Genomic DNA, 23,845 nt, shown 5'->3' on the forward strand with positions numbered 1-23,845 from the left:
TCGAATCAACAGATTGGTTGATGGATCCATTGATAGGTATAAAGCACGGTTAGTCACAAAGGGGTTCGATCAAAGACCGGGTCTAGACTACAAAGAGACTTTTAGTCCCGTAGTGAAACCGGTTACCATTCGCACCGTGTTGTCTCTTGTTGTAATGCAGGGCTGGTCACTGAGACAACTAGATGTGAATAACACATTTCTGCATGGATATCTTATTGAAAAAGTCTACATGAAACAACCTCCTGGATTCCAAGATCCTGAAAAACCAAACCATGTTTGTTATCTTCAAAAGGCTATATATGGTCTCAAACAAGCACCACATGTTTGGTATTCAGCCCTTAAACAAGCACTGGTTGAGTTTGGTTTCTTCAATACGAAATCTGATTCTTTATTGTTTGTGTACAATGCTGGTTCTATAATAGTCTACTACTTGGTCTATGTAGATGACTTGGTTGTAACATGAAATGATTCAAAATTTGTGGCGAGTATCATTAGTACTCAACTTGGACAAAAGTTCTCCATCAAGGACATGGGACCACTGCATTTTTTCCTAGGCATTGAGGCTATTCCTACAACTCATGGCTTGTTCTTAACACAGCATTAGTACATCCGAGATCTTTTGGTGAAAACAAATATGAATGGAGCTAAGGACACTCCACTTTCAACCTCGATTCCTTTGAAATTAGATGATGGAGCCTCAATAGTGGATTCTACAAAGTATCATCGTGTCATTGGTGCATTGCAATATCTTTCTCTAACTAGACCCGACATCAGCTTTACTGTCAATAAGTTATCTCAGTTCATGCATCATCTCACAATGACTCACTAGACAGCCACTAAAATATTGCTTCGATACTTAAAGAACATGATTTTTCATGGAATAACCATTCGGAAAAACATACGTCCAGCACTCACATGCTTTATTGATGCGGCTTGGGCAGGCAATTTGGATAATAGAAGCTCTATCTCAGCATATCTTATTTTGCTTGGCACGAATCCAATTTTCATGGAGCTCAAAGAAACAAAGAGTAATTGCAAGGTCCTCCATGGAAGCTGAATATAGGGCGTTGGCTACAGCAGCATCTGAATTAATGTGGATTCTTTCACTCTTCCAAGAAATGAAGTTCACTCTTGAAAAGTCTCATCTACTGTTTCGCGATAATTTAGGTGGTCCTAATCTAAGCTTCAATCCGGTTCAACATTTAAGGATGAAGTATATTCAAATAGATCTTCATTTTGTCAGAGATTTGGTTCAAAAAAAGGTTTTTCAAGTTCGGCATGTTCACACCAATGATTAGCTAGCAGACTTGTTAACAAAACCCCTCTCACGCCAAAGAACAGATCAACTAAAAAATAAGATCAGACTTGCCGATGGTAGCCCGTTCTTGTGGGGGCGTATCAAGAAAGATAGCACAAACAACTCACAAATAGCTCAGAGTCTACAATCCAATTAGCAAGATTTGTGCAAGCATGATTCTAGGATGAATTTATGATTTGGTTGTAATTTTCTGTAACTGTTTACATGTAAATGCTATAGATTTACGTTACTGCCTTCCATAGATAGATTACTCAAATTTTGTCTATAAAAAACTTATCATGTACATCAATACAATTTGAGTTTAGAATTTTTCCAAAATCAATAGCAGCATTATCCTCTTTTATGGGATATGGGGTAATGAACAGTGGTTGATATGTAGCAAAATTCTACAAGACAATTCAGGGGTTTAAAGTCAATTACAAACAAAAACGAATTATGAAAATCATAGACGTTTTATCCAAAAACTTGTGACATAAAAATAAAAATTTTGGATTCGTAACTGATGATTGGTTAAAAAAACATGAGAGACTTTTGACAAACATGATAAAAGTTTAGGTAGAGGAAATAATTTGAACAGTACGATCACGCACTTTTTTAAAAATATTAGATAAATGATAAATTTAAAATTTATGTGAAAAAAATAATGCTAAGAATAAGTTCTGGATAAATTTTTTATAAAAAAAAAATAGATTCCGAATTTCCAATAAAAAAAATTGAATTTTTCATCTTTTTTATAATGTGATCTATTTTTTTAATAAAAAAATCGACCCAAAATTTATATACTTAAATAGATATTATGTGAAGTACACGTCACCTGGCAAAACGAAGCGTCGCGCCAAACTTTCCTCCAGATATGTGGTTGGTTGATAACGAGGGAATTAAAAACAGGGAAAAAAAATCTGCTTGTTGGATAAACTGAACTGCCATGGCCGTTATGGCTCACAGTTTAGTTATGAAACTGTGAGAGACTCAGTTCCCTTTATCTCCACCACAATGGAGGCTTTAAACCTCACCAAAACCACAAACCCATCTCTATCCAAGACCCTTTTCCGCGAATCCCATCTTCTTCGGTCCACCTTCAAACCCCAACTTATCCCGTGCGGTGTCAAAACTCGGAGTCTCCACCGTTCAAGAAATTTCTCATTCACCTTCACTTGCAAGCTGAAGACCCCTCAAGATATCACGAACAATGACAAGAGCATATCCAAGAAGATTGTGCTATCTGAGGTGGCGCCGCCGTTGGGAGAGGAAGGCGGTAAAGGTACCGGAAATGGGAAGGCTCCAGTAAAGTCAGGGCGTGGAGGTGGTGTGATGGGGTTGGTGAAGAAGTTTCCCAGAAAGATTCTGGCGATTTTGTCTAATCTGCCTTTGGCTATTGGAGAAATGTCCACTGTGGCGGGGCTAATGGCCCTGGGTATGTTGCGTCTAAATCTTCTTCTTTTGAATACCATTTTTTCTATTTTTGGAAATTGAGTACGGTTGGGGTATATAGACCGTGGTTAAAAGCTTAGAAAAATTCTTCCATTTCCTTCAATTTTTGTCTATATAAATTGATGATCGCTTAAAGGATGCCATTTTGTGACTGTAAACTTGGTGTCTGTATAAATTGACGATTGCGTAAATGTTGCATTTTGTGACTGTAAATTTGGTACAGGACCAGAAAATATGTGCTTTCATACTTTCCAGCTTCATGTGTACACAAAACTTTAAAATGCCTTGGATTTTGCAAATGATATTTTAGGGCAAAAAGAGATGGCCCCTTTATCATATTGCTTTGGCTTCTTATATTGCTACTTGCTAGTATTATAGTTACGGGTCTTGTCTGTATCCAATGCTTCTGCAGGTACTGTTATTGATCAAGGTGAAGCTCCAGGCTTCTACTTTCAAAAGTTCCCTGAAGACAGTCCTGTATTGGGATTTTTCACTTGGAGATGGATTCTCACCCTTGGGTTTGACCACATGTACTCGTCTCCCATTTTTCTTGGAACATTGGCTCTGCTGGGTGCGTCACTCATGGCCTGCACTTACACAACACAGATCCCCCTGGTTAAGATTGCAAGAAGGTCTGATCAAATTCTCATAGTTGTATCCTCTTTGGCTTGGAATGGGGACACTTTTTCAATCTCGAAACTTCATTTGAAATATGCAGATGGAATTTTTTGGACTCGGCTGAGGCTGTCCGCAAGCAGGAATATTCAGACATTCTGCCCCGAGCAACAGTTCAAGATTTAGGTGTTCTTCTGATGGGATCGGGATATGAGGTAATACCCATCTTATGATTACTTGGTTCGTTTCCTTAATCTTGTTCGCTTTTTCTTTTAATTCTGGTGAAAGTTATTCTATTCCATACATACATCCCCATTGTGTGTAGATCAAGAGTTCGTGCATGTTCTTTTTGGTAGACTTGCATGTACCAGGACAGGATGTGAAGTTCTAGAATACCTTTTATTTGCAATACCCTGCATAAAATTTAATGTTTGGTTGCTGTAGGTTTTCTTGAAAGGGCCGTCCTTATATGCCTTTAAGGGGCTTGCTGGTCGATTTGCCCCTATTGGAGTACATTTAGCAATGCTGCTGATAATGGCTGGTGGAACTTTTAGTGCAGCTGGGAGCTTCAGAGGTTCAGTCACAGTTCCGCAGGGGCTGAATTTTGTTGTTGGAGATGTCTTAGGCCCAAGTGGGTTTCTATCTACTCCAACCGAAGCTTTCAATACAGAGGTTCATGTCAACAGATTCTACATGGATTACTATGACAGTGGAGAGGTAGATATCAATTTTGTTTTGCATCAGTGATAATACAGGGAAAAATAACCTGCTGCAAGTTTTAATAGTTCCTCTTATAAATCTATATTTGATCAAAGGCTTCCTGGAGATCTCCTGTAAGTGATTAACTGTTGTTTTTTCAATCACTATGTATTTCAGTGGGAATTTCCAGTATGTCTTTAACGCACAGGATGTGGGTTAGTGGGCGTTCATCACTCTTATTGTGATGGAGCCTTGAAGCTTTATTATGTAGTATGTATAATGTTCCTTCAGCAATCTTGTAGTGATGACATCTCTCTCTATGATTTCTTTTTTCTGGCTTTATAGGTGTCACAGTTTCACACTGATCTTTCACTGTTTGATCTTGATGGGAAAGAGGTAACGAGGAAAACCATTAGTGTAAATGATCCTTTAAGGTATGGCGGGTTTACTATATACCAGACAGATTGGAGTATTTCTGCACTCCAAATACTCAAGGACGATGAAGGACCTTTTAATCTGGCTATGGCACCTCTAAAAGTCAATGGAGACAAGAAGCTTTATGGGACCTTCTTACCAGTAGGAGATTCTGAATCTCCTAATGTAAAGGGAATGTATGTATTTCTCTATTAATGAATATGTTAATCCTACCAACGCTAGGGGAATGCATGTACGTTATGAGCAGAGCCATGCTTTTTTCCTTTCAGTATTTTCCCTCCAGTCTAATTTATTTTTTCCCCCTTTCACTGGAAATCCAGATCAATGCTTGCTCGTGATCTACAATCCATTGTACTATACGATAAGGAAGGCAAATTTTCTGGAGTTCGACGCCCTAGCTCGAAGCTCCCAATTGACATAGATGGAACAAGAATTATTATCTTAGATGCAATAGGCAGCAGTGGCCTTGAGTTGAAGGTGATGACTTAAAATAACTCTGGTACTAGACCACGTGGGATTTTCCTTGACTGCTTGTTTTTGTTTGTGTTATAACTATTCGTGGTTTCATCTCAGACGGACCCTGGGGTGCCAATTGTTTATGCTGGATTCGGTGCTCTAATGCTCACTACTTGCATCAGCTATCTATCTCATTCACAGGTAAAATTTTTGTCTACTCGATAGAGATTGGCTCTGTATGTAATCACAACCCTCAATAATTTCTGTCTAGTTTCTTAGTGATGTTATATCTGATCATGTCGTGCTGGCCATGCATATTATTTGCATTCACTTTACATCTGAAAACGATGCCTTTAGTGCTAAACCAATGTTTGAATGCAGGTCTGGACTTAAAATGGTAACAAACACTGATAAATCATATGCACTGCACTGTAACTTTTCTAATGTAAAGATGCACAAATGCTTATTAACTAAGAACTTGTAGATTCAACAATGGCTTCCAGTTTTATTTATGCTCGCTCATGTGATATTATTTTCTTCCCTGAGCAATCAAAAGGTTTGGGCCGTACAAGATGGAACAACCGTTATTGTTGGAGGAAAAACTAATCGGGCAAAGGCTGAATTTCCAGAGGAGATGAATCGCTTGCTTGATCAGGTTCCTGAAATAGTTGAGTCATCTCTTTCCAAGGAAGCTGACAGAGTTAGTGGCTAGGTTATTATTGAAGAAACTACGGTGGATTTGGATAGAACTAAGCAAAAACAACAAAGGGAGGAAGATAAAGATAAGCAGTAAATGCAAACAGAGGCTACAAATGCTGTGGATAAATATAAGCAAATGCAAGCAGGGGCTGAGGTAGAGGTATACAGAAAGCTATAAACAAAATGAATATTTATCGATCTTGTAATTTGAATTATTAATCTTTTCCTGATGATAATCTCTCGGACTCCTTGTAACAGACATCCTTGAATAATTGTAAGAAGTTATATTTCAAGTGACTTGGGGCCTTGGATCTTAGGTGACTTGGCCAGGATCCAAGGCCCCAAGTCACAAGATTTTGTACCAGTCTTTCTCTGCCAGGTTTTTATATATTTTTTTGAGATGCCAATACAATATGCATGCAAGCATGCATCTTGTCATCAGGATAAAACGATTTACACAATCTCAGAATCTCGTGTCACGTAAAAGCAAAATTTTCTCCTTCCTTTTAATCAATCCTGAGGGTCTGAACAAAATACAAAACAGGGGAAAAAAAGAGCTAAATAGGCAAAATTCCAACCAGGTCATTGGGTCACTGGGAGACCTTTCAGCATAAAAAGAAACAAACTCATAGAGTAAAAAGAAACTAAGATTTAAGTTTGTTCGGAAGGCAATGTTCCAAAGCAACAAGAGCTACCACAAAAACACTGCAAACCATTAGACCTTAGCCTGATTTCACCATAGCTAAAAGTAAGCTCTTCATTTTCTTGTATCTCTCTTGAAGAAAAGAAGCAAAGGCGGGGCAGCAAAGCTCCCGAGCTTCTCACCAGTTTTGTGGATAAATTACCACCATCACATGAATGGTTGATGAATCGCGCAACATTTCCTACTCTCGTGGCATCGATGTTAATTCTCAGACATGCCTTTCCAGATGGAAGATGCTCCCTCAAAACCAAGAGAGCAGAAGTAAAATGGCCACTTGATGATGATGCGAGTCCATCATACTTTTGTTGTCGATTAGTTGCCTCTTTGGTAGTCAAAACTTCACCCGCATACTCGCATACAAACTGGCCTTCCTCGATGAACTGGTCAGCACACAAACCCCAGCCTTTTCTCCTATCCCTCACGATCTTCAAGCGCAACGAAACCCCTCTCTGAGTCGACCGATTCCCACACTCCAACCCGCACTCGCAACTCGATCCGCACTCGCTCGCCACATCCAACCCATCGAAACCAATACACGGACACCCAGCTTGGTCTTCACATCTGTTGCAATCACACCCGGATACACTTCTACCCGAATCGTCTACCAAGACCAGCCGTTCCACAGGAAGTCTACAGATCGAGTTGTTGGGTCTCGCAGGAAACCCCAAGCCCCAAGCTTGGCGCTGGAATTGCAATGAAAATGAAGGGAGAATCTGTGAAGGGGTGTAGATGAAGTAGGCATAAGGGTGATTATCAACGGTGCTGCGGAATGGGATGGGGAGGTGCTCGAAGGATCTGGAAGCGTCGGAGGATCGGCGGAGAGTGATGGATTTGGAGATGTGATATAGGGATTTGGAGGTCAGAGAAACATTGGATAGTTCTTGTGGAGTTAGCCATGGGAGGACTAGCTCGAAGCATTGGAGGAAAGATCCAGCTGGGTCAGGCTCTTCCTCTAGTTTCTGGTGGTGGTTGGCTTCGCAGCGTTTCCTGGTTCCTAGTGGCCACATGGAGATGGATCGAGAGTGAGACTCTCTCTCGTTTCTGGCGGACAGCTCCGTGCGTTAAATGACCAAATGTCTCCTGACCTGAAACGCCAACCTTTTTCGGTTATCCAAACAGGAATAACGTGCGTTTAACTACCAGCTAGACGTATCAAAACTACCTATTTTTTTCATCTAAATATTTTACACAATTTTTGAGATGGAGATGATTTATCCACTTCACAATACTAAATATTCAATAAGAATTCTGCAAACAAATATAAAGTGTATAAATGTCTCATAATCATTTTAAAAAAATTATTATTAAAAAATTATTCTTTTTTCGGTAAATCTCATATTTCTTTTATTTTTTTCAAAACGATTACAATTTACGATTGTAAATATCTTTTCGCTTCAATAATAATGTGGATCTACAGAGTATTTAGTTTAGAAAATTGTGAAAAATATTAGACATTTGCATGATTAACGTATACATTGTATACGCCAGTACCATGATTAAGTGGGGATACCCAGAACCAAAAAGGACTGAAAATAGTTAGAAATCCACAAAAAGGATAATATTCTTCATGGCTATGTTTCAAAAACAGAGCGAGCAAGCAGAGTTTCGCTGCCTTCACCCATGAATGCCCTGCATTCCCTTCCCTGGTCATCTTCAAAGAGTGATATTAAAGACAACATAAGACAACATCTACAAATTATGTACATAATTCAAAACTTCAGAACCTGATGCTGCCGCACGGGAAGCACTAAGTTTCGATCATCAATTGAGAAACTCTGAACATTTCAACCCCAACGTACAAATTAAAATGTTATAGGGTACAACGGGGCTTTATAACATAGATCCTTTATTTATACATCTCTTTAGTTGTGTGTTGTTACAACAATACTTCTCCGGCTGATGTTTGAATCTGGACCAACCTAATTTACACTAGTTGCAAGGCCTCTTCACGCTTGATGTCGAATACCTTGATAAGGACATCCTCCACAACCTAGTTAATCCAAAATGACACAAAGATTGTCACACAGCAGTAATGCAAGTTGACCTAACTCAAAATGGGATTTCTAGCTTCAGAACACCATTTGCCTGTAAAAAAAAAAAATTACCTTATACGGAGTAGAGGCACCAGATGTTACACCAATTGTTATTGGACCCTCTGGCAGCCAGTTTTCCTTCTCAACCAACTCCCCATGCTATCACAAATTTACGGTAAGATAATTCAAAGACAAATTATTTATAAGAAAATGAAAGAACAAAAAAGGAGAAGTAAAATAAGAAAAGATTCGGAATCCAAAATCAGTAAAAAATAATGGAATTCTATGCATTGGCACTTACATTCAGCTTATATGAGATTTTTTTTCCAGGACCTATTCTCTGCTCGCTGTCAATCCAATATGGTGTGAGGTATTGCTTGAGTTCCACCCACCAATCACCAACATAAGATCTAGCTTTTCCTCTACCAGCTTATACATCGCATCTTGGCGCTCCTGCAAATGAAATATGGGGATGTTACTCATGTAAATCGGTTGGTCGTGACTGGTGAGTGGCTAATGGGGATTGGCAGAAATATTTTTTCTCTTCCTTTATTGTATTATGGTATAGCTAACAAGGAGGGATGAGGAGTAGATGGAGATGATGTAAAGAAAGCAAAACCATGACACTAGGGTAAAGAAACTTACTTGAGTGGCATCACAAATGGTATTGAAGCTTATGAAGTGCTCATTAATGTTTTCCACTCCATACTTGCGCAACATTGTCCTCTCTACTAATTTTCCTGTGAAATTGTATGACATATTCTATTGGGTAAGTGGAGATTTTATATAAATATCACAAACAATTCCTTCTTCTAAAAATGAAACCTGATATAGCAAAACTAACCAATCTCTTCTGTCTCTCCCTTGAGCATTGTTGTTTGATTTGCAATGCCAACTTTTAGCAGGTCAACATCTGGATCAAACCCCTTTGAAACTGCATATTTAAATTTCTGCAGGCAAGCCAATTATCACCTCTAATCCGTTGCATTACACCAAAAATACCAGACAGTGAAGCTTTAAACGAGCAACAGCAACCCGTACCTCTAGAAACTCCTCTTTGGTTAAGCTAGATCCATTACGTTCACCTCCAAGGATGTAGTCACAAACATACGTTGCCTGCATTCGTTCAGAAGTTCATTTTATAATGCATACCTTATTCAAAAGAGCTTGTACACCAAAAACAACAAACCATTTCCAAAAGGAAGAAGGTATTAGCTGCATCTAGGACATACCTCTGCCATAATCTTGACGATAATATACTTTCCTGCAAAAGATGCAGTTGCTACAGTTTCTTCATGAGCATATTTTCCATGAATGATTGAGGTGTAATCTCCTTTCTTGTGCTTCTCGACAGTATTCCATACCTTCACACAAACTTAAAAAGATATCATATGAATAAAAAAAACAAATAAATCATTTTGAAAAGAAAAATGAACTCGCGAAACAAGCAGCCAATTTCTGCAAAAGGTACCTTAGACACCCATGGGCAAGTTGTATCGAAAATTTGTACATTTTTATCACTCAAAGCCAACATCTCATCCACTGCAGCTCCAAAAGCAGGCAACATCACAACATCACCCTTATTTACAACTTCAAAGTGCTTATTCCCTTCCTCAACGGGAATATTCTGCACCTCCGTCTCCTCCAGCCGCTGCAATAAATAGTAAGAATATATGATTGATGCCATATAAGAAGGTCTACACCTATCTTCCTCGGAATCCAGCAGCAGAAAACATCCAGAGAAACAATTTCAGAAAGTTCCTTTCAAAATCTAGTCGCTGTAAACTTTGGTTGTAATTTGGAGACCTTATTAACAGTGGGTTGTGAATGATTTCATTGGTAATCCAGATCTTCTCATCTGGAAACTGTTTCCTCGCTTCATAAGCAATTTGGACAGCCCGCTCAACGCCCCGGCAAAATCCGTAAGCTTCCGCCAGTTTCACGGTAACATTTCCCTGTGTATACTCATTTCCATTTTCCTTCAAAGTCTTTCTGATGTCACCTGAAATTTCCACAAACAAAAACACCAATCAAATCACCAAAAAGTAACAACGTATTTAAAAGCCACGTTTATTTACGAACAAAATCATGATTGGAATACAAATATTCTTCATTTTCAAATATTTTTTTATATTTTTATATAATTATTACAAATTTTAAAACTTTCAATAAAACATAAAAAATAATTTAATTTTTTTAAATCATAAAATAAAAATAATATTTTAACTTTATAATATTTTTATTCGATTTTTTTCTCAGTTTCCAAAACCCTATAAAATATTTTAATTCTAATTATTTAATTACTATTCACAACATATGTTATTATTATTCATATATTTCTCATTTTATATTATCTATGTAATCAAATGAGATTTAAAGTCCTAAACTTGCATCTAATGGTTACATCACAAAACTTAACTATGATAACATCAACTATCTTGAAAATGTTTTTGAAAACCTAATATATATAAAATCACTTGAAAATTTTTAAACAGATATTAGATTTTGTTAGTAATTTATTAAAATATATAGTAATAATAGAGTCTATGATATGACATATATTAGATTTTTAAATCCCTCGAATCGATTCATAGTGAGTAGGTGTTATTATAGTCACGCCTAAATAAGAATGTCACCTCCAATTAATTCCTTCTACTATTTCTCAATAATAATAATCTTTATATAATAATAAGCATTTATCCACTTTGCTATAAAAATAAATAGTAAATTCTCATTTCGTTTCAGTGATTTTCTGACTTCACTCTTTTATTCAATTTTTGTATATACTATCCATGCAAAAGTCTTAGTAGATTGTGTCAATGATTTATTTTATGTGATTTCTACTGGTTGCATTGATAAAGCCTACTGTTGTGTCCCTTCTGTCAGTTGGTCAGATCAGTGCATGCGTTAGAGTTACTCTTTATTTTAGTTGGTAAGTGTGCATGCATATAGGTAATGTCAATTTGTCAGACATTAGTACGGATAATTGAGCTATATATATAAACGCGAATCCGGTTGTAAGAGTAATTTTCGTCTAATAATTTTGAATAAATATTGGCAACAGTCACTATTTCGCATCATCCAATCCACATCTAAGTAAAATGACTAATTTGTCCCTATAATAAAATGCACTTCCTCTCTCTGATTACACTCCCCCACCTCCACCCCGCGTTTGCATGCTCTCCCCCACCCGGCACCCCGACCCTCTTCCCCACCCGGCACCCCCACTCGGCATCAATGGTATCTTCCAAATGGATGGGGAAACCCATGGGAGAGTGAGGCTGTAGGTAGGAGAAATCGAGGCTATGAGTGGTTGGGGTAGGCCAATGGTGGCGGCTAGAAGTTATGGGTGGCAGTATACGACGGCTAAGGTGGAGAACCCGTATATGGGTGAAACCCATTTTGGGAGAGAGGGGGCTGCGTGTGGGGGCTTCCATGAAGGTTTGAAGGTTGCTGGAGGTGGCCGGCGTGAGCAGGTGGCGATGGTGGTGGTTAGTGGCATTGCAGGTGGTGTACGACCTTGCTGGGTGATCTGAGAGATGGATCGGATAGGGGAGGGAGTGTTGAGAGATGGCTGAGCTGAGAGATGGGAAAAAAAAAAAAAACATGACACGTAAGGTGTGCTACGAATCAGCCGTGAACAGTGGCTGATACGTAGCAAAACTCAATAATTTTTTTCCCATTTTACCCATTAGCCTTTACCCTTTTCTGTTTTAATCCCTCACTTTTTCTTTCCTTTGTACATATTTTTACCTTTTTACCCCCTTATGTTTTGGTCTTTTTCATTAAAATATGTCAGAATAACAGCTTTTTTATTAGACAATCTACTTTCCAATTTTACCCTTATTTGTATTCCAAAATTTCAATCTGTTTGCCTTTATTTTTGTTTTGCCGATAAATATTTCAGTCTTTTTACATTTGCGATCTTATCACTTCTTCTGAAAGATTTAAATATCAACCTAATATTTTGCTTTCGTTTGTGCTCACTCTATTCTCGCTTTCTTAAAAAAAAAATTGACCATGTCTTTCGAATTGCACCTCTTGAATTTCGACAGTTCTGGGAGAGGGCTTGTGAGAGTGAGAGGAAAGTGGCGGATATGGGATTTTTTCATTCACTTACATGGAAAAAGAAAAACAAGAATACTCACATCTATGAAAAAAAAATGCGAAAAAAATACTGAAAGGAAGAGAAAAATAAAATTCAACCCGAAAAAAAAAATCTAGAAAATATTAAGATTTATTGTTTGTTGTAGATTAAAGGAATTTGAAAACTTATAGGCCCAACAACAAAATTAGTAAAAGAAAAAATAAACAATAAACATGAATCGAAAAGATAAAAACACTAAAAATGCATATCTGAAATGTAGAAGCTTAGATTTGGTAAATGTTGTTTTTCTTTGTTGAGGACAAGATGAGAGAAGAGAGACAGTGGAGATGGGAAGGGAAAAGACAAGAGAGTGAAGAGAAGAAAGGTGAGAGAGAGAGAGAGAGAGAGAGAGAGAGAGAGAGAGAGAGAGAAGCGGGGGGAAGAAGAATCTGGAAGAGGTGAAATTAGGGGAGAGAGTATAATGATGCTTTTATATGGGGCAGTGTAGGGTTAATTTTTTGGTGAAAATGGCACCGTTTTGGATTTGGGAATAATATTCACATTACAAAAATCTGGGTCTCGGAAGAGAATGATTGGTTCTGACCCAGCCTGCATGAACCAGTTGGACACCACCCTGAACAAGCTAGTTGTGTTTTTAATTGCAATTTGTCTAATCCTCTCTTATAAGTACATGACTGACAACTAGGATAGATTTGATAGAGCAGGAGAGAATTCCGAAACATATAATTGTATTAAAAATTTAAAATATCGTAAAATTTAAAATTTAAATTTTTTCACCTAATATATGAATTTTACATAAAATTATATTAAGAACTTAAAATGTAAAAAATAAAATTTGAAATGTTGTAAAATTTTATTTGTTTTAATTTATACATTAATCATTATTGCAAATTTAATGATAATGTTTATAAAAAAAATCATTATTTAGCTATTAGCACATAGATTATTTAACTTTTTTTCACTTAATATATAAATTTTACATAAAATTGTATTAAGAATTTAAAATAAAAAAATAAAATGTTGTAAAATTTTATTTTTTTATTTATACATTAATAATTATTGAAAATTTAATAATAATGTTTATAAAAAATTTTCATTATCTAGCTATTAGCACATAGTTTATTTAAATGTTTTCGCTTAATATATGAGTTCGTTAAAATATTTTTTCTGATGTCTTTTTTTTTTTTACAAATTTGTTGCTTTTGCTTTACTGTTTATCAATCTGGCTGTTATCAATTTCTTGTATTCGCATTGTTCTTCTGTTTCTCCTCTACTTTCTGGTATGTTCTTTGTTATCTCATTTAAAAAAATATTATTCAATTTTTTCATATTCATATAAATGCACTTGTAATTAAGATAATTGTTAATATTATATCTTTGTTACGTGAATATTCGATTTTCTCATTATATTAATTTCTTTTAATACATTTGTTTTATTCTAAAATCTACTATCTTATTTGATCCTCTAATATTTGCATTTGTATATATAATAAATATTTTTATTATATTTTGTTTTTTATATTATAAAAATATAAAAAATATAATATAATAAAATTTTAAACATTAATTTATGCCAATTGGTAAGATAACATTATTATATTTGCATAAGAATAGTCTGCATAGAAATCTTAAGAGTTCTTATACTCTTGACCACGTAATCGATTTGCAATAGTCTTGTGGGAATGTTGGCAGGAAAGCTAATCTCTACTTTGAATGTCTTTGATTGATATGGACTTTGTATTTTTTTTACATTACTATTATTTACTTTTCCTTGATTATTAATGCTACGGTTTTTATTATTTCTAAACAAAATGTTACAAATTATTATTATATCTTTAAATAGAACACTAATTTATATATAAAATTTATATTTATTTTTTTACTTTTAAATTTATATAAACTTTTCATTATTATAATTATATACTTAAATATTTAAATAGGACGCTAACTTGTATGTAAAGTTCATGTTTATTTCTTTATTTCTATCATTTGGCTATACATACTATATATATTGCCCTTAGCGCATATATATATATATATATAATTACCATACAAATTATGCTTCCACTAGACAAACGTATTTTACTATGTCTTAAAAATATTTCCATAACGTGTCATGGACGTCTTTACTCTTTACTAATCAAATAACAATAGATACACAAAGTAAAGCATACATATTTATATTTTTCCACAAAATAATATTAAATACTCAACAAAACTTTAGGATATCCCATCCCACCTATTGATGATCGATATCTAGAAACGTTTCGAAACAGTCCCAAGTCCCAACTAATTGAAATATGGAAAAGAAAAACATAAAAACAAAACAAATCTTCCATAGTCATTTTCAAAAGACAAAAAATCTTCAATGGTCCAAATAAAAAAATTTGATATTACGTGACCAGGCAAAAATAATTGACATATGTCTTAATTTTTTTGAGTACTGTTAGATATAATTATAAATTGTGTAAATATTATACATTTTTTTAAAAAAGAATATAGTTTATTATTAAAAAATTAATTTTTTTATATAAATTTTATATTTAATTTTTTAAAAAAATATGTGATACTTTCGTAATACATAATTATAAATATCATTATTTTTTTATTTTACTGTTCAAAGTAAATTAAATACACGTTCGAGTTGCTTTAATGTCAAATTTTACGGCAAATTTGTATTTATTTGCGTAAGTAGCAAATATTTTTGATCCATTGCGGGACCCATCATATCTAGATGGAGTGGATCGAGTGTTGCAGAACTCCGCAGATAAAAGAGCACCACGGCATATTATACAGCTCCTTTCTCTACAATTTTCCAAAAACATTCCCTGGCAATGGAGGGTTGCTCTCTACAGTCACCGGCTGTAACCACTATACCATCTTCGCTATTCCCTAGTGGCTTCATTGAGAAAACTTTTGTTCATGGCCAAGTCCTCAAATTTCGCAATTCAAAGGGGTGCTCAAATGCCAGAAAGCTCAAATTTCTGAGTACCAGAGCTCAAGCTTCAGGTATATGCTTAATTCTCCCACATTTTATCAACTTGTGAAATGGGTATGCTCAAATATATCCAAGACTTTGACTCCTTTGTTTTGGGTTGTTATCTTTGATCTTTTGATCTCGTATCTATCGCCCTATGTCATGGACGGATGGGCTTCCTGCTATTAAATAAGTTTTCATCATAAAAACGTAGTGAAATTTGGCATCATGTTTTCCAATTCCACCCACTGCATTAGTTGCCTTTGAGTTTCAATTTCTCAATCGGCCCATATAAAGTTGTTGACCTTTCACAGCAGACGTGTGCCAGATATCATTGTGGTAACATGGTGTTGGGGAGGAAGTTATTGGCCTTTGAGCATTACGTGAAGTCATACTATGGGAGGGGGCAATTCATGTGTATATATTCTACAGAGACGTGGAATATTTTTAAATAGTTAGGGAAAGTGTCAAGCTTAGGGGAGGGTGTTTCTAAATCATGTCAACGAATGAAGGACTTATGTAATTTCAATTAAAGAAAGCAATGAGGACCATCATTTGGTCAACTGCAACTGTACTGTTCAACCTGCGATTATGCTTTTGTAGGAAGGTGCTGAACTACATAAATGCTTGGCATGTGTGTGTGTGTGTGTGTGTTTAATAACTAACTTGACCTGTTAATTAAAGAGAGATTTTTTTTTTTTTCATTCCCTCTCCTGCCGTTCCCCTTCCACCTTAGGCTTAGGGTGTGCCAAAACATAGTTGTCCTTGCATATCATCTGATTGTGTATTGTTGTCTGTGGTTTTCCTACAAGGCACAGCAAAAGTCAGGTCAGAGGCAGTTGAAGCACTTCCAAAGAAAGATTTGAAAGATGATGATCTTGTATTTGTTGCTGGTGCCACTGGTAGAGTTGGCTCACGCACTGTGAGGTTGCTTTCTGCTTTCAACTCAACTCTATATAAATTATCATTCAACAGGTTGCCTGATTTTCAAAAAATGTTGAGCTTTGATGATCATTTTCAGGGAACTTTTGAAACTTGGGTTCCGAGTCAGAGCTGGTGTGAGGAGTGCACAGAAAGCAGAAACTCTTGTGCAAGTACAAGTTTAATCGTTAATTATATTATTATACTACCACTTTTTTTTTTTTTTTCTAAAATATATTGGTATTGAGAAACTAATAATCCATTGCAGAGTGTTAAACAAATGAAGCTATATGTTGAAACTGCAAGTGAAGGAACTCAGCGTAAGGAAAGAAAGCTTTCAGTGTTTCACTTTCTTATTACATGTAGATGCTATTATATTTTGAAACTTAGGTTGGATATGAACATTGCCCTTAACAAAATCTACTCCTATAGCATATAACAGGTTGTTTTTGGTCTTTAGCCCAGCTGTAGAAAAGCTTGAAATTGTGGAATGTGACTTAGAGAAACAAGATCAGATTGGACCAGCATTAGGCAATGCATCTGTGGTTATATGTTGCATCGGTGCCAGTGAGAAGGAGGTCTTTGATGTCACTGGACCTTATCGGATTGACTACCTGGCCACCAAAAACCTTATTAATGCAGGTGAGTGAAGATACTGCTGGTTATGGCTTTTCATGGTTAAAGTATTTTGGCTTAACATCCATCATGAATTCATATTTTTGCAAAATCTGGCCGAAATCTCATAATATTTCATTCTGTCGGATCCAAAAGAAATCTACAGAACAAAAAAAAATAATCTAGAAGCAATTGAATGCAAGATTTTCTAATTAATTAGTTGTTCTTGGTAAATCTTGTTAAGAAATTTTGGTTTTCCTCTTGCGGAATGCTGCTTAGACCTGCCAAATTCTGCATGGTCTCACTGGACAATTTTGGGTTAAATAACTTTGAACTAGTTTGTTCTAAATTGCCTGAACCTTGTGCAATTAGTTTTAAGTTAAACACGGTTTTAAGTTGTCTGAACTTTGGAGAGTTAAGCCCTGCTTGTGAATTATCAGCTTCCAACTTTCCTTGGACTTGGCCTGGAATTTGCTTCTGAACTCAGGCAGGTCCAAACAACAGTTTTATAGTCTTCTTTGTTTGCCTTAAAATCTGTGATTTGGGGTGACGGGAAGAAAAATGTGGTGTCAGTTGCTTGTTCATTTTGTGGACAAAAGTTGACTATGTTAACCAATTATTTTTTACTTAAGCTCATCACTTATTTTACTGTGCAGCAACTATTGCAAAAGTTAAACACTTCATTTTGCTTACCTCACTGGGAACGAATAAGGTTGGGTTTCCTGCTGCTATTTTGAAGTAAGTCTGGAAGCTTTCCTCCTCACAGTTTCCAGTATGTTGATTAGCTCAGTATCAATAAAAGAGAACCATTCTGTACTTTCTTAATTGTTAGATTTATTTTATTGATGGTCTTTATCTTCTGCTTCTATAGTTTGTTTTGGGGAGTTCTGATATGGAAAAGGAAGGCAGAGGAAGCACTGCTAGCCAGTGGACTTCCCTACACTGTTAGTGTTAATAGTACTAACTGCTGAAAAGTTTGATCAAATATGGCGTTTTGGTGTTTTATTACTCATTTAATAGTCTTCTTCAGATAGTGAGACCTGGAGGCATGGAGCGGCCTACTGATGCTTACAAGGAAACTCATAATACTACCCTCTCTCAAGAAGATACTTTATTTGGTGGCCAGGTGTCAAACCTTCAGGTATTCTTCCAATGCAAATTTTTAGAAGATTGCGATAAAAACTTTGCCCGGATCAGAACTCCCAATTGATTGTTACTTGTATTATTTATTACCGATAAATCATGGTATCATTCAATCTATTCAGGAGCGTTAAGATATAAATTAAATAACAAAATCTACCTCGTCCCAAGAGTTTAAGTTTTTGGGACAAGTGGTGATTTCATATGGTATCGGAGTAGATGTCCTGAGTTCAAATCCCGACTCTACACTTTACCACATTTAATTAGATATTCCACATATTGGACCCACTCATTGAGGGGGAGTGTTAAGATATGAATTAAATAATAAAATCTACCTCTTCCCATGAGTTTAAACTTTTGGGACAAGTAGTGATTTCATATGGTATCAGAGCAGAGGTCTTGAGTTCAAATCCTGACTTTACACTTTATCCCATTTAATTAAATATTCTATGTGTTGGGTCTACTCATTGAGGGGGAGTCTGGCTCACACTTGAGGGAAAGAGTTGAGATATAAATTAAATAATAGAATCTACCTATTCCCATTGGCTTAAGCTTTTTGGACAATTGATGATTTTTCACAAGGAGTATCATTCAGTTCATTCACTATTCAATAGGTGTTACTGAAGAATGATTAAAAGCTGTCTGAATGTTAGCATGCCAATAAATAAAGGTTGCAAAGGTGATAGCTAAGTTGCGTCCCACTTTTACTACTGAGGTTGGGGCATTTTATTATTTGACTGGAATCATTAGGTGAGGACCAGTCATTGTATGGGTGATTGAGGCCACATGGAAACACATATCCATTAAGGAGTACTTTATCAATAGATAGAAAATTTTGTCTCACTTACTTATCTTGTAAGTATATTTTGTGATTTAGTCACTTCTCTTTTTTTCTTCATGGATATATTTTTCTCTCCCAAACATTGTGTACATGCTCAGGAATTTAAGAGAAAGAATTGAAAATGATGCTTTGGATAATAGGTTTATCCATTTTGATGCTAGGGAATGCTATGAATCATTTGTTGATTGCTTTCTCAACATTGGAGAACTTGAGTAAACCAATAGTTCATGTTACATCCTGTAGGAAGAAAATGTCTCTATTATATTGACAAAGTAGTGAAACTGAAAGTTCAAATGCTAAAGAGTCCTGAAAGTTCAAATGCTAAAGAGTCATCCATAGTTATATTTGGTCAAAGAAACATGTTATTTTCCTATCAAAAGACACAAGCAACCTTTGTTGATGCAGGTGGCAGAGCTCATGGCAGTCATGGCCAAAACCAGGAGCCTTTCATATTGTAAAGTAGTGGAGGTAATTGCAGAGACAACTGCGCCAATTACTCCCTTGGAGGAACTTCTTAAAAAGATTCCGTCTCAACGTGCAGACATCTACTCACCAGAGGTAGTTTTGTTATTTTCTTGCCTAAGTAGGTGAAGAACACTTTGACTTGTATTCCATGGACATTGAACTTGCATGAAGAACTTGAGGCTTAAACTACTGAAGCAAAAATTCAAATCACATGGCAGTGCTTTATATTTGACTGCCATGGTTTATCTAAGCTGAACGTTTTCATCTTTTAACTCATTCTACAGAAGTTTACCTCTTTACTAATGACAAGTGCTTTACCCCCAAAGGCTACAACCTGATTCTTTTGTTCCTTACTGATTCATTTGTTGTCATTAGTGTCGTGAGCTTTTACCTTTCTCACTATCATAATTCATCTCAGGTATATCTAGAGTTTCTATAAGCCTTCTTTTTCAAACATTTTCCTTTAAATAGTTTGTCGTGTGAAAATAAGAGAGTATTGAACATCCTGAAGCAGAAATGGCACCTCTCTGGTTACCTCTTGCCTATATCCGGTCAGGAGATAATTGATTGCCAGTGGCTAGGTAGGAGGGTGAATAATAGGCACCTGGCCATAAATCCACTGTGTTAACTATTTAATTGGATATGTCAGAAGTGAAACTATAGCTAACCACGGAAGGAGCCAAATGAATTGTTACCTTTTGTGTCATCAGGAATCGGGCGCTGCAGGTCTGCCTGATTCAGCTCCATCTGTGACTGTCAAACCTGAGGAACCAAGCACTCCAATTAAGAAGGAATCTTCCAGTGCAAAAACAGTGACAGCACAACCACTCTCTCCATATACCGTGTAAGAAGATTTATGTCTTGCCTTGTCTGAAATATATATTTTTTTATGGCAACCAATTACTTCCTTTGGTTTTCCCATTTTCAAAGTTATCAATAATCAAAACCACCTACGTCACCCTCTCCAGAAGCAGTTTTCACAACATTTGGAACTTAGGCACTTTGGTGATAAGTAATCAAACCTGAAAATCTCATTATGCCTTCAGACCAATATATGTCAAGAATGAAAAACTCTGGGCATAAATTTATTGGTGTGGGTCATCCAACACTCTGTTCTCAGTCATATCATTGTTGTCTTCTTTGTTTCTGTTGTTATTTCACAGTTAGATGATCTGAACCACCAGTATCTTCTACTGCACCTGTTGGTTGGAAAAACATAAACATCATTGATGCAGTTAGAAATTGGACAATTTTTTTTATGAGCTGATTCATTTTGGTAGTTATGAGGACTTGAAGCCACCCAGCTCTCCATCCCCAACACCAAGCGGTCCCAAAGAAATGCCTTTATCACCATCTACTGGAGGCAATGATGCAGCAAAGACTCTTGTGACTGGTGTTGTTGAAAAAGTTCCTCCCCAGAGTTCAACTCATCATTCTTCACCCTACGCTGTGTAAGTCTATTAATGATCATGAACAGCTACTACCATAATCTCCAATCTTAAGTTTGCTAGTAAGATTCTTCTTATTTATATTCCCATCTCCTATTTTGTGTCATCCATGAAGGCTAAAGGTTCATTTGTCCCATCAAGGCCACTTAGCAAAATACCTGTTACAGGAGTGCAGCCTCCCAACAAGAATCAATTAAAGAAACAAAAGTATAGACAAAATAAATCCGGCCTGGAAGCAGATTCTCCTTTATAATTCAAAAAATAAAAAAATGCTCCTTTATGTTTTCAAATGGCTCATGTATGCTGTTTAGGGTGAAAAAGGCTTCTGTGTGCAGAATATTGGCATATGTCTTGGTTGTAAAGGTCCTCAGTAGTTCATGAACAATATGATACCAATTTTCCCCTTCCAGACATAGGCGTTATGGTGATTTCCCCCTCAGTTGCTTAATATTCCTAGGTGTTTCTGCTACACTAAACCAGAAAAGGAAAGAAAAAAAAGGTGTTCTGCTACATAATACCCATCCACCTGAGGGATGAAGTCAATATTTTTATTTTTATTTTTGTGTTCTCAAACCTGGAATCCTTAAATGCAACACAAGAAGCTATTAACTGATTTTTGGTTTGATATAAACCTTTTGTTTGCTGTCCCTTGCATCTTATTCTTTATTTTACTATTCACCTGTTATGGGCAAACTCTGTTTTCAGATATGATGACCTGAAGCCCCCTACATCTCCGTCTCCTAGTGCACCAACTGCATCACTCCTCCCAACACCTAATATAGATGGAGGATCTGACGGAGGTACCTTGTCAGTCAACAACATAGCTCAATCTCTAACGTCAGATGAACCAAGGGATAAACAGCATCATGCTGGACCAAAGCCAAGACCACTTTCACCTTTTACCATGTGAGTTTTTCCTGGGTTTCCATCTTTGAGTCACTTTTCATTTGACACATTTTTGTGAAGGTTATCTAGAGGGGGAGTTTACCAGATCATTCTGCTCTGTCAAGCTTTTCTAAATAAGGATAAATAAACACTAAAACCATCTTCATTCGACATGCATATAAAGCGTGTATTTAGATTTAGACCTTAGATGGTTCATTTTTGTTTTTGTTTTTTATTTCACACAGTTCTGATTTAGGTAACGTCCCTTTAATACTATAGGGGACTACCATCTTATGAACTAGACTTTTACTTTCTTTTTGCCAATTAAAAACCAGGTATGAAGATTTGAAGCCTCCAACATCCCCAATCCCATCACCCCCAAGGAGATCTTAGAGAAATTACCGCTGATCCTTTTCATCAAGGTAATAATTCAAAGCTGTCATACCTTTTTTACCTGGGAGGATAATTATCCCTCATTGAGGCTAAATCCTCAGCACAAAAGTGACTTTTGAGTGCATGACTTGGATCAGAAACATGGAAGTATGTCGCGACGGTGGTTTAAACACGTATACTAGTAATCACTGAGAGGCAAGCAACTGAAATTGCGGGAGTAACTTTTAAGGATGATTCTTGTATATTGTTAACATTGATCATTACATACAATTATATATCTGTTCTATATATACTCTTCCTTTTATCTTTTTCTTTCTTTCTTTCTTCTTCTTCTTCTTTTTTTTTTTTTTTGGTATTCAAGGTGTAAACAACAGCAAGTTCAGTTGGACTTTAAAAAAATAAGATCAGTACTCTATGTTCCCTACTGTCCTGTATTATGATCTTCTTTTGTTAGGAGCAGCCTTGAGCTGTAAACTTAAATTTGCATGGCATGGTATTTGAAACATTCATGGTGACAATGTTCCAAACTGCCCAAGATGTTTTATTAGTCAGTAAAACTTATTTGGATGGCACTCCAGTTTTTTTTTTTTTTTTTTAATAGCGTCAACCATTTTGGTTTAGCGGCCGAAATATAACAATTGGTAACAAATAAACAACTTCCAAAATCTTGTATCAAGTTAAGTTTAATTCGTGTCAAGTCAGATTCTTTTTTTGTTTGGTAAGTAGGAAAATTTTATTCATCAAATGAAATGGATGAAGCTTATGTACATAAGAAGTATATAAAAGAAACATTTAATTACATTTTAGAATAAATTAATCAGATTCAGATCTTATCAATCCTAATTCAATCTAGTTAAATCAAATTGATCAAATTTTTCAATATGAGTCCACCACTGAAGATGGGTTCCGATAAGGTCAGCCTTTTTATTTTAATTTATTTGTTTATATCCTTACACATTTAAAAAAAAAAAATTATTAAATCATTCAAAAACACATTTTTATAAGTAATTTAAAAAAAAATGTCGGGAATCATGTCGGGACACATTTGTCGGGTTAAGTAGCATTTTCCCTTAATTATTGAATCGGGGTTTTAGATCGTGTTAAATCAAACTAGCACGTAGTCAATCCTAACTTGATCCTTTTAACTAAATGTTATTAACCCATTAATATCATGCAGAGTCACATATTACATATAAAGAAAAAATTATTAATTCTAATCATTTTAGTGATATCCAAAACGCCACAAGGTGCTCCGGAAATAAATATCATGAATTTTCTCCAAATATTGGTTTATCTTTTAAGGCTATTCATTACATCTAAAATAAAATAAAACCTCTACAAAAAAAGGCTAATCATTACATGAGAAATGCTACACATCATCCTACACCACACATTTTATATATTAAAATATTATTTTTTATTTTTTTTATTTTTTATTTTATTTTATTCTTATTAAACTAATTAAATTATTTTATTTATCATCCACACACTACATATTTATTATAGAAAAAATGAAAAAAAAATTAAAATAAGTGTGGTGTATGAAGTGTGAAGATGATAAATAGATTTTTCCTCGTTACATAGTCATGCAGCGAAAATAAAGCTAAATTTTCAATGTATCCCAAAATTTCATTAGAAATTGTATTGGAAAGAACGCCTAAGT

General features: G+C 35.7%; 3 protein-coding genes and 1 pseudogene across 5 annotated transcripts; 2 read left to right on the forward strand and 2 right to left on the reverse strand.

Moving 5' to 3' along the window:
* The first annotated feature begins 2,190 nt into the window (after window positions 1-2,190).
* Window positions 2,191-6,017, forward strand: LOC122313484 (cytochrome c biogenesis protein CCS1, chloroplastic). Its single transcript, XM_043128546.1, has 8 exons — window positions 2,191-2,732; window positions 3,162-3,381; window positions 3,468-3,579; window positions 3,809-4,081; window positions 4,409-4,674; window positions 4,819-4,975; window positions 5,072-5,155; window positions 5,511-6,017. The coding sequence occupies exons 1-8, from the start codon at window positions 2,312-2,314 to the stop codon at window positions 5,664-5,666; spliced, it is 1,689 nt and encodes a 562-aa protein (XP_042984480.1). The 5' UTR covers window positions 2,191-2,311; the 3' UTR covers window positions 5,667-6,017.
* Window positions 6,018-6,134: 117 nt separating this feature from the next.
* On the reverse strand, window positions 6,135-7,458 carry LOC122313485 (histone-lysine N-methyltransferase SUVR3). Its single transcript, XM_043128547.1, has one exon. It carries the CDS (start codon window positions 7,361-7,363, stop codon window positions 6,305-6,307), a length of 1,059 nt encoding a protein of 352 aa, XP_042984481.1. The 5' UTR covers window positions 7,364-7,458; the 3' UTR covers window positions 6,135-6,304.
* A 254-nt stretch (window positions 7,459-7,712) lies between these two features.
* LOC122313555 lies at window positions 7,713-10,353 on the reverse strand (annotated as a pseudogene).
* Window positions 10,354-15,291: 4,938 nt separating this feature from the next.
* Window positions 15,292-22,607, forward strand: LOC122313554 (protein TIC 62, chloroplastic). 3 transcript variants are annotated; one of them, XM_043128663.1, is made up of 14 exons: window positions 15,292-15,506; window positions 16,287-16,401; window positions 16,496-16,568; window positions 16,664-16,715; window positions 16,861-17,037; window positions 17,667-17,748; window positions 17,882-17,954; window positions 18,041-18,151; window positions 19,397-19,549; window positions 20,167-20,300; window positions 20,737-20,907; window positions 21,610-21,810; window positions 22,125-22,211; window positions 22,320-22,607. In XM_043128663.1, the coding sequence occupies exons 1-13, from the start codon at window positions 15,332-15,334 to the stop codon at window positions 22,180-22,182; spliced, it is 1,575 nt and encodes a 524-aa protein (XP_042984597.1). In that variant the 5' UTR covers window positions 15,292-15,331; the 3' UTR covers window positions 22,183-22,211; window positions 22,320-22,607. The 3 variants fall into 3 exon arrangements, with proteins under 3 accessions (XP_042984597.1, XP_042984596.1, XP_042984598.1); XM_043128662.1 differs by having other exon boundaries at window positions 22,125-22,607; XM_043128664.1 differs by having other exon boundaries at window positions 16,293-16,401; window positions 22,125-22,607.
* The last annotated feature ends 1,238 nt before the right edge of the window (window positions 22,608-23,845 follow it).

Source organism: Carya illinoinensis, chromosome 6, assembly GCF_018687715.1.
Source record: "Carya illinoinensis cultivar Pawnee chromosome 6, C.illinoinensisPawnee_v1, whole genome shotgun sequence".
Taxonomy (NCBI): Eukaryota; Viridiplantae; Streptophyta; class Magnoliopsida; order Fagales; family Juglandaceae; genus Carya; species Carya illinoinensis.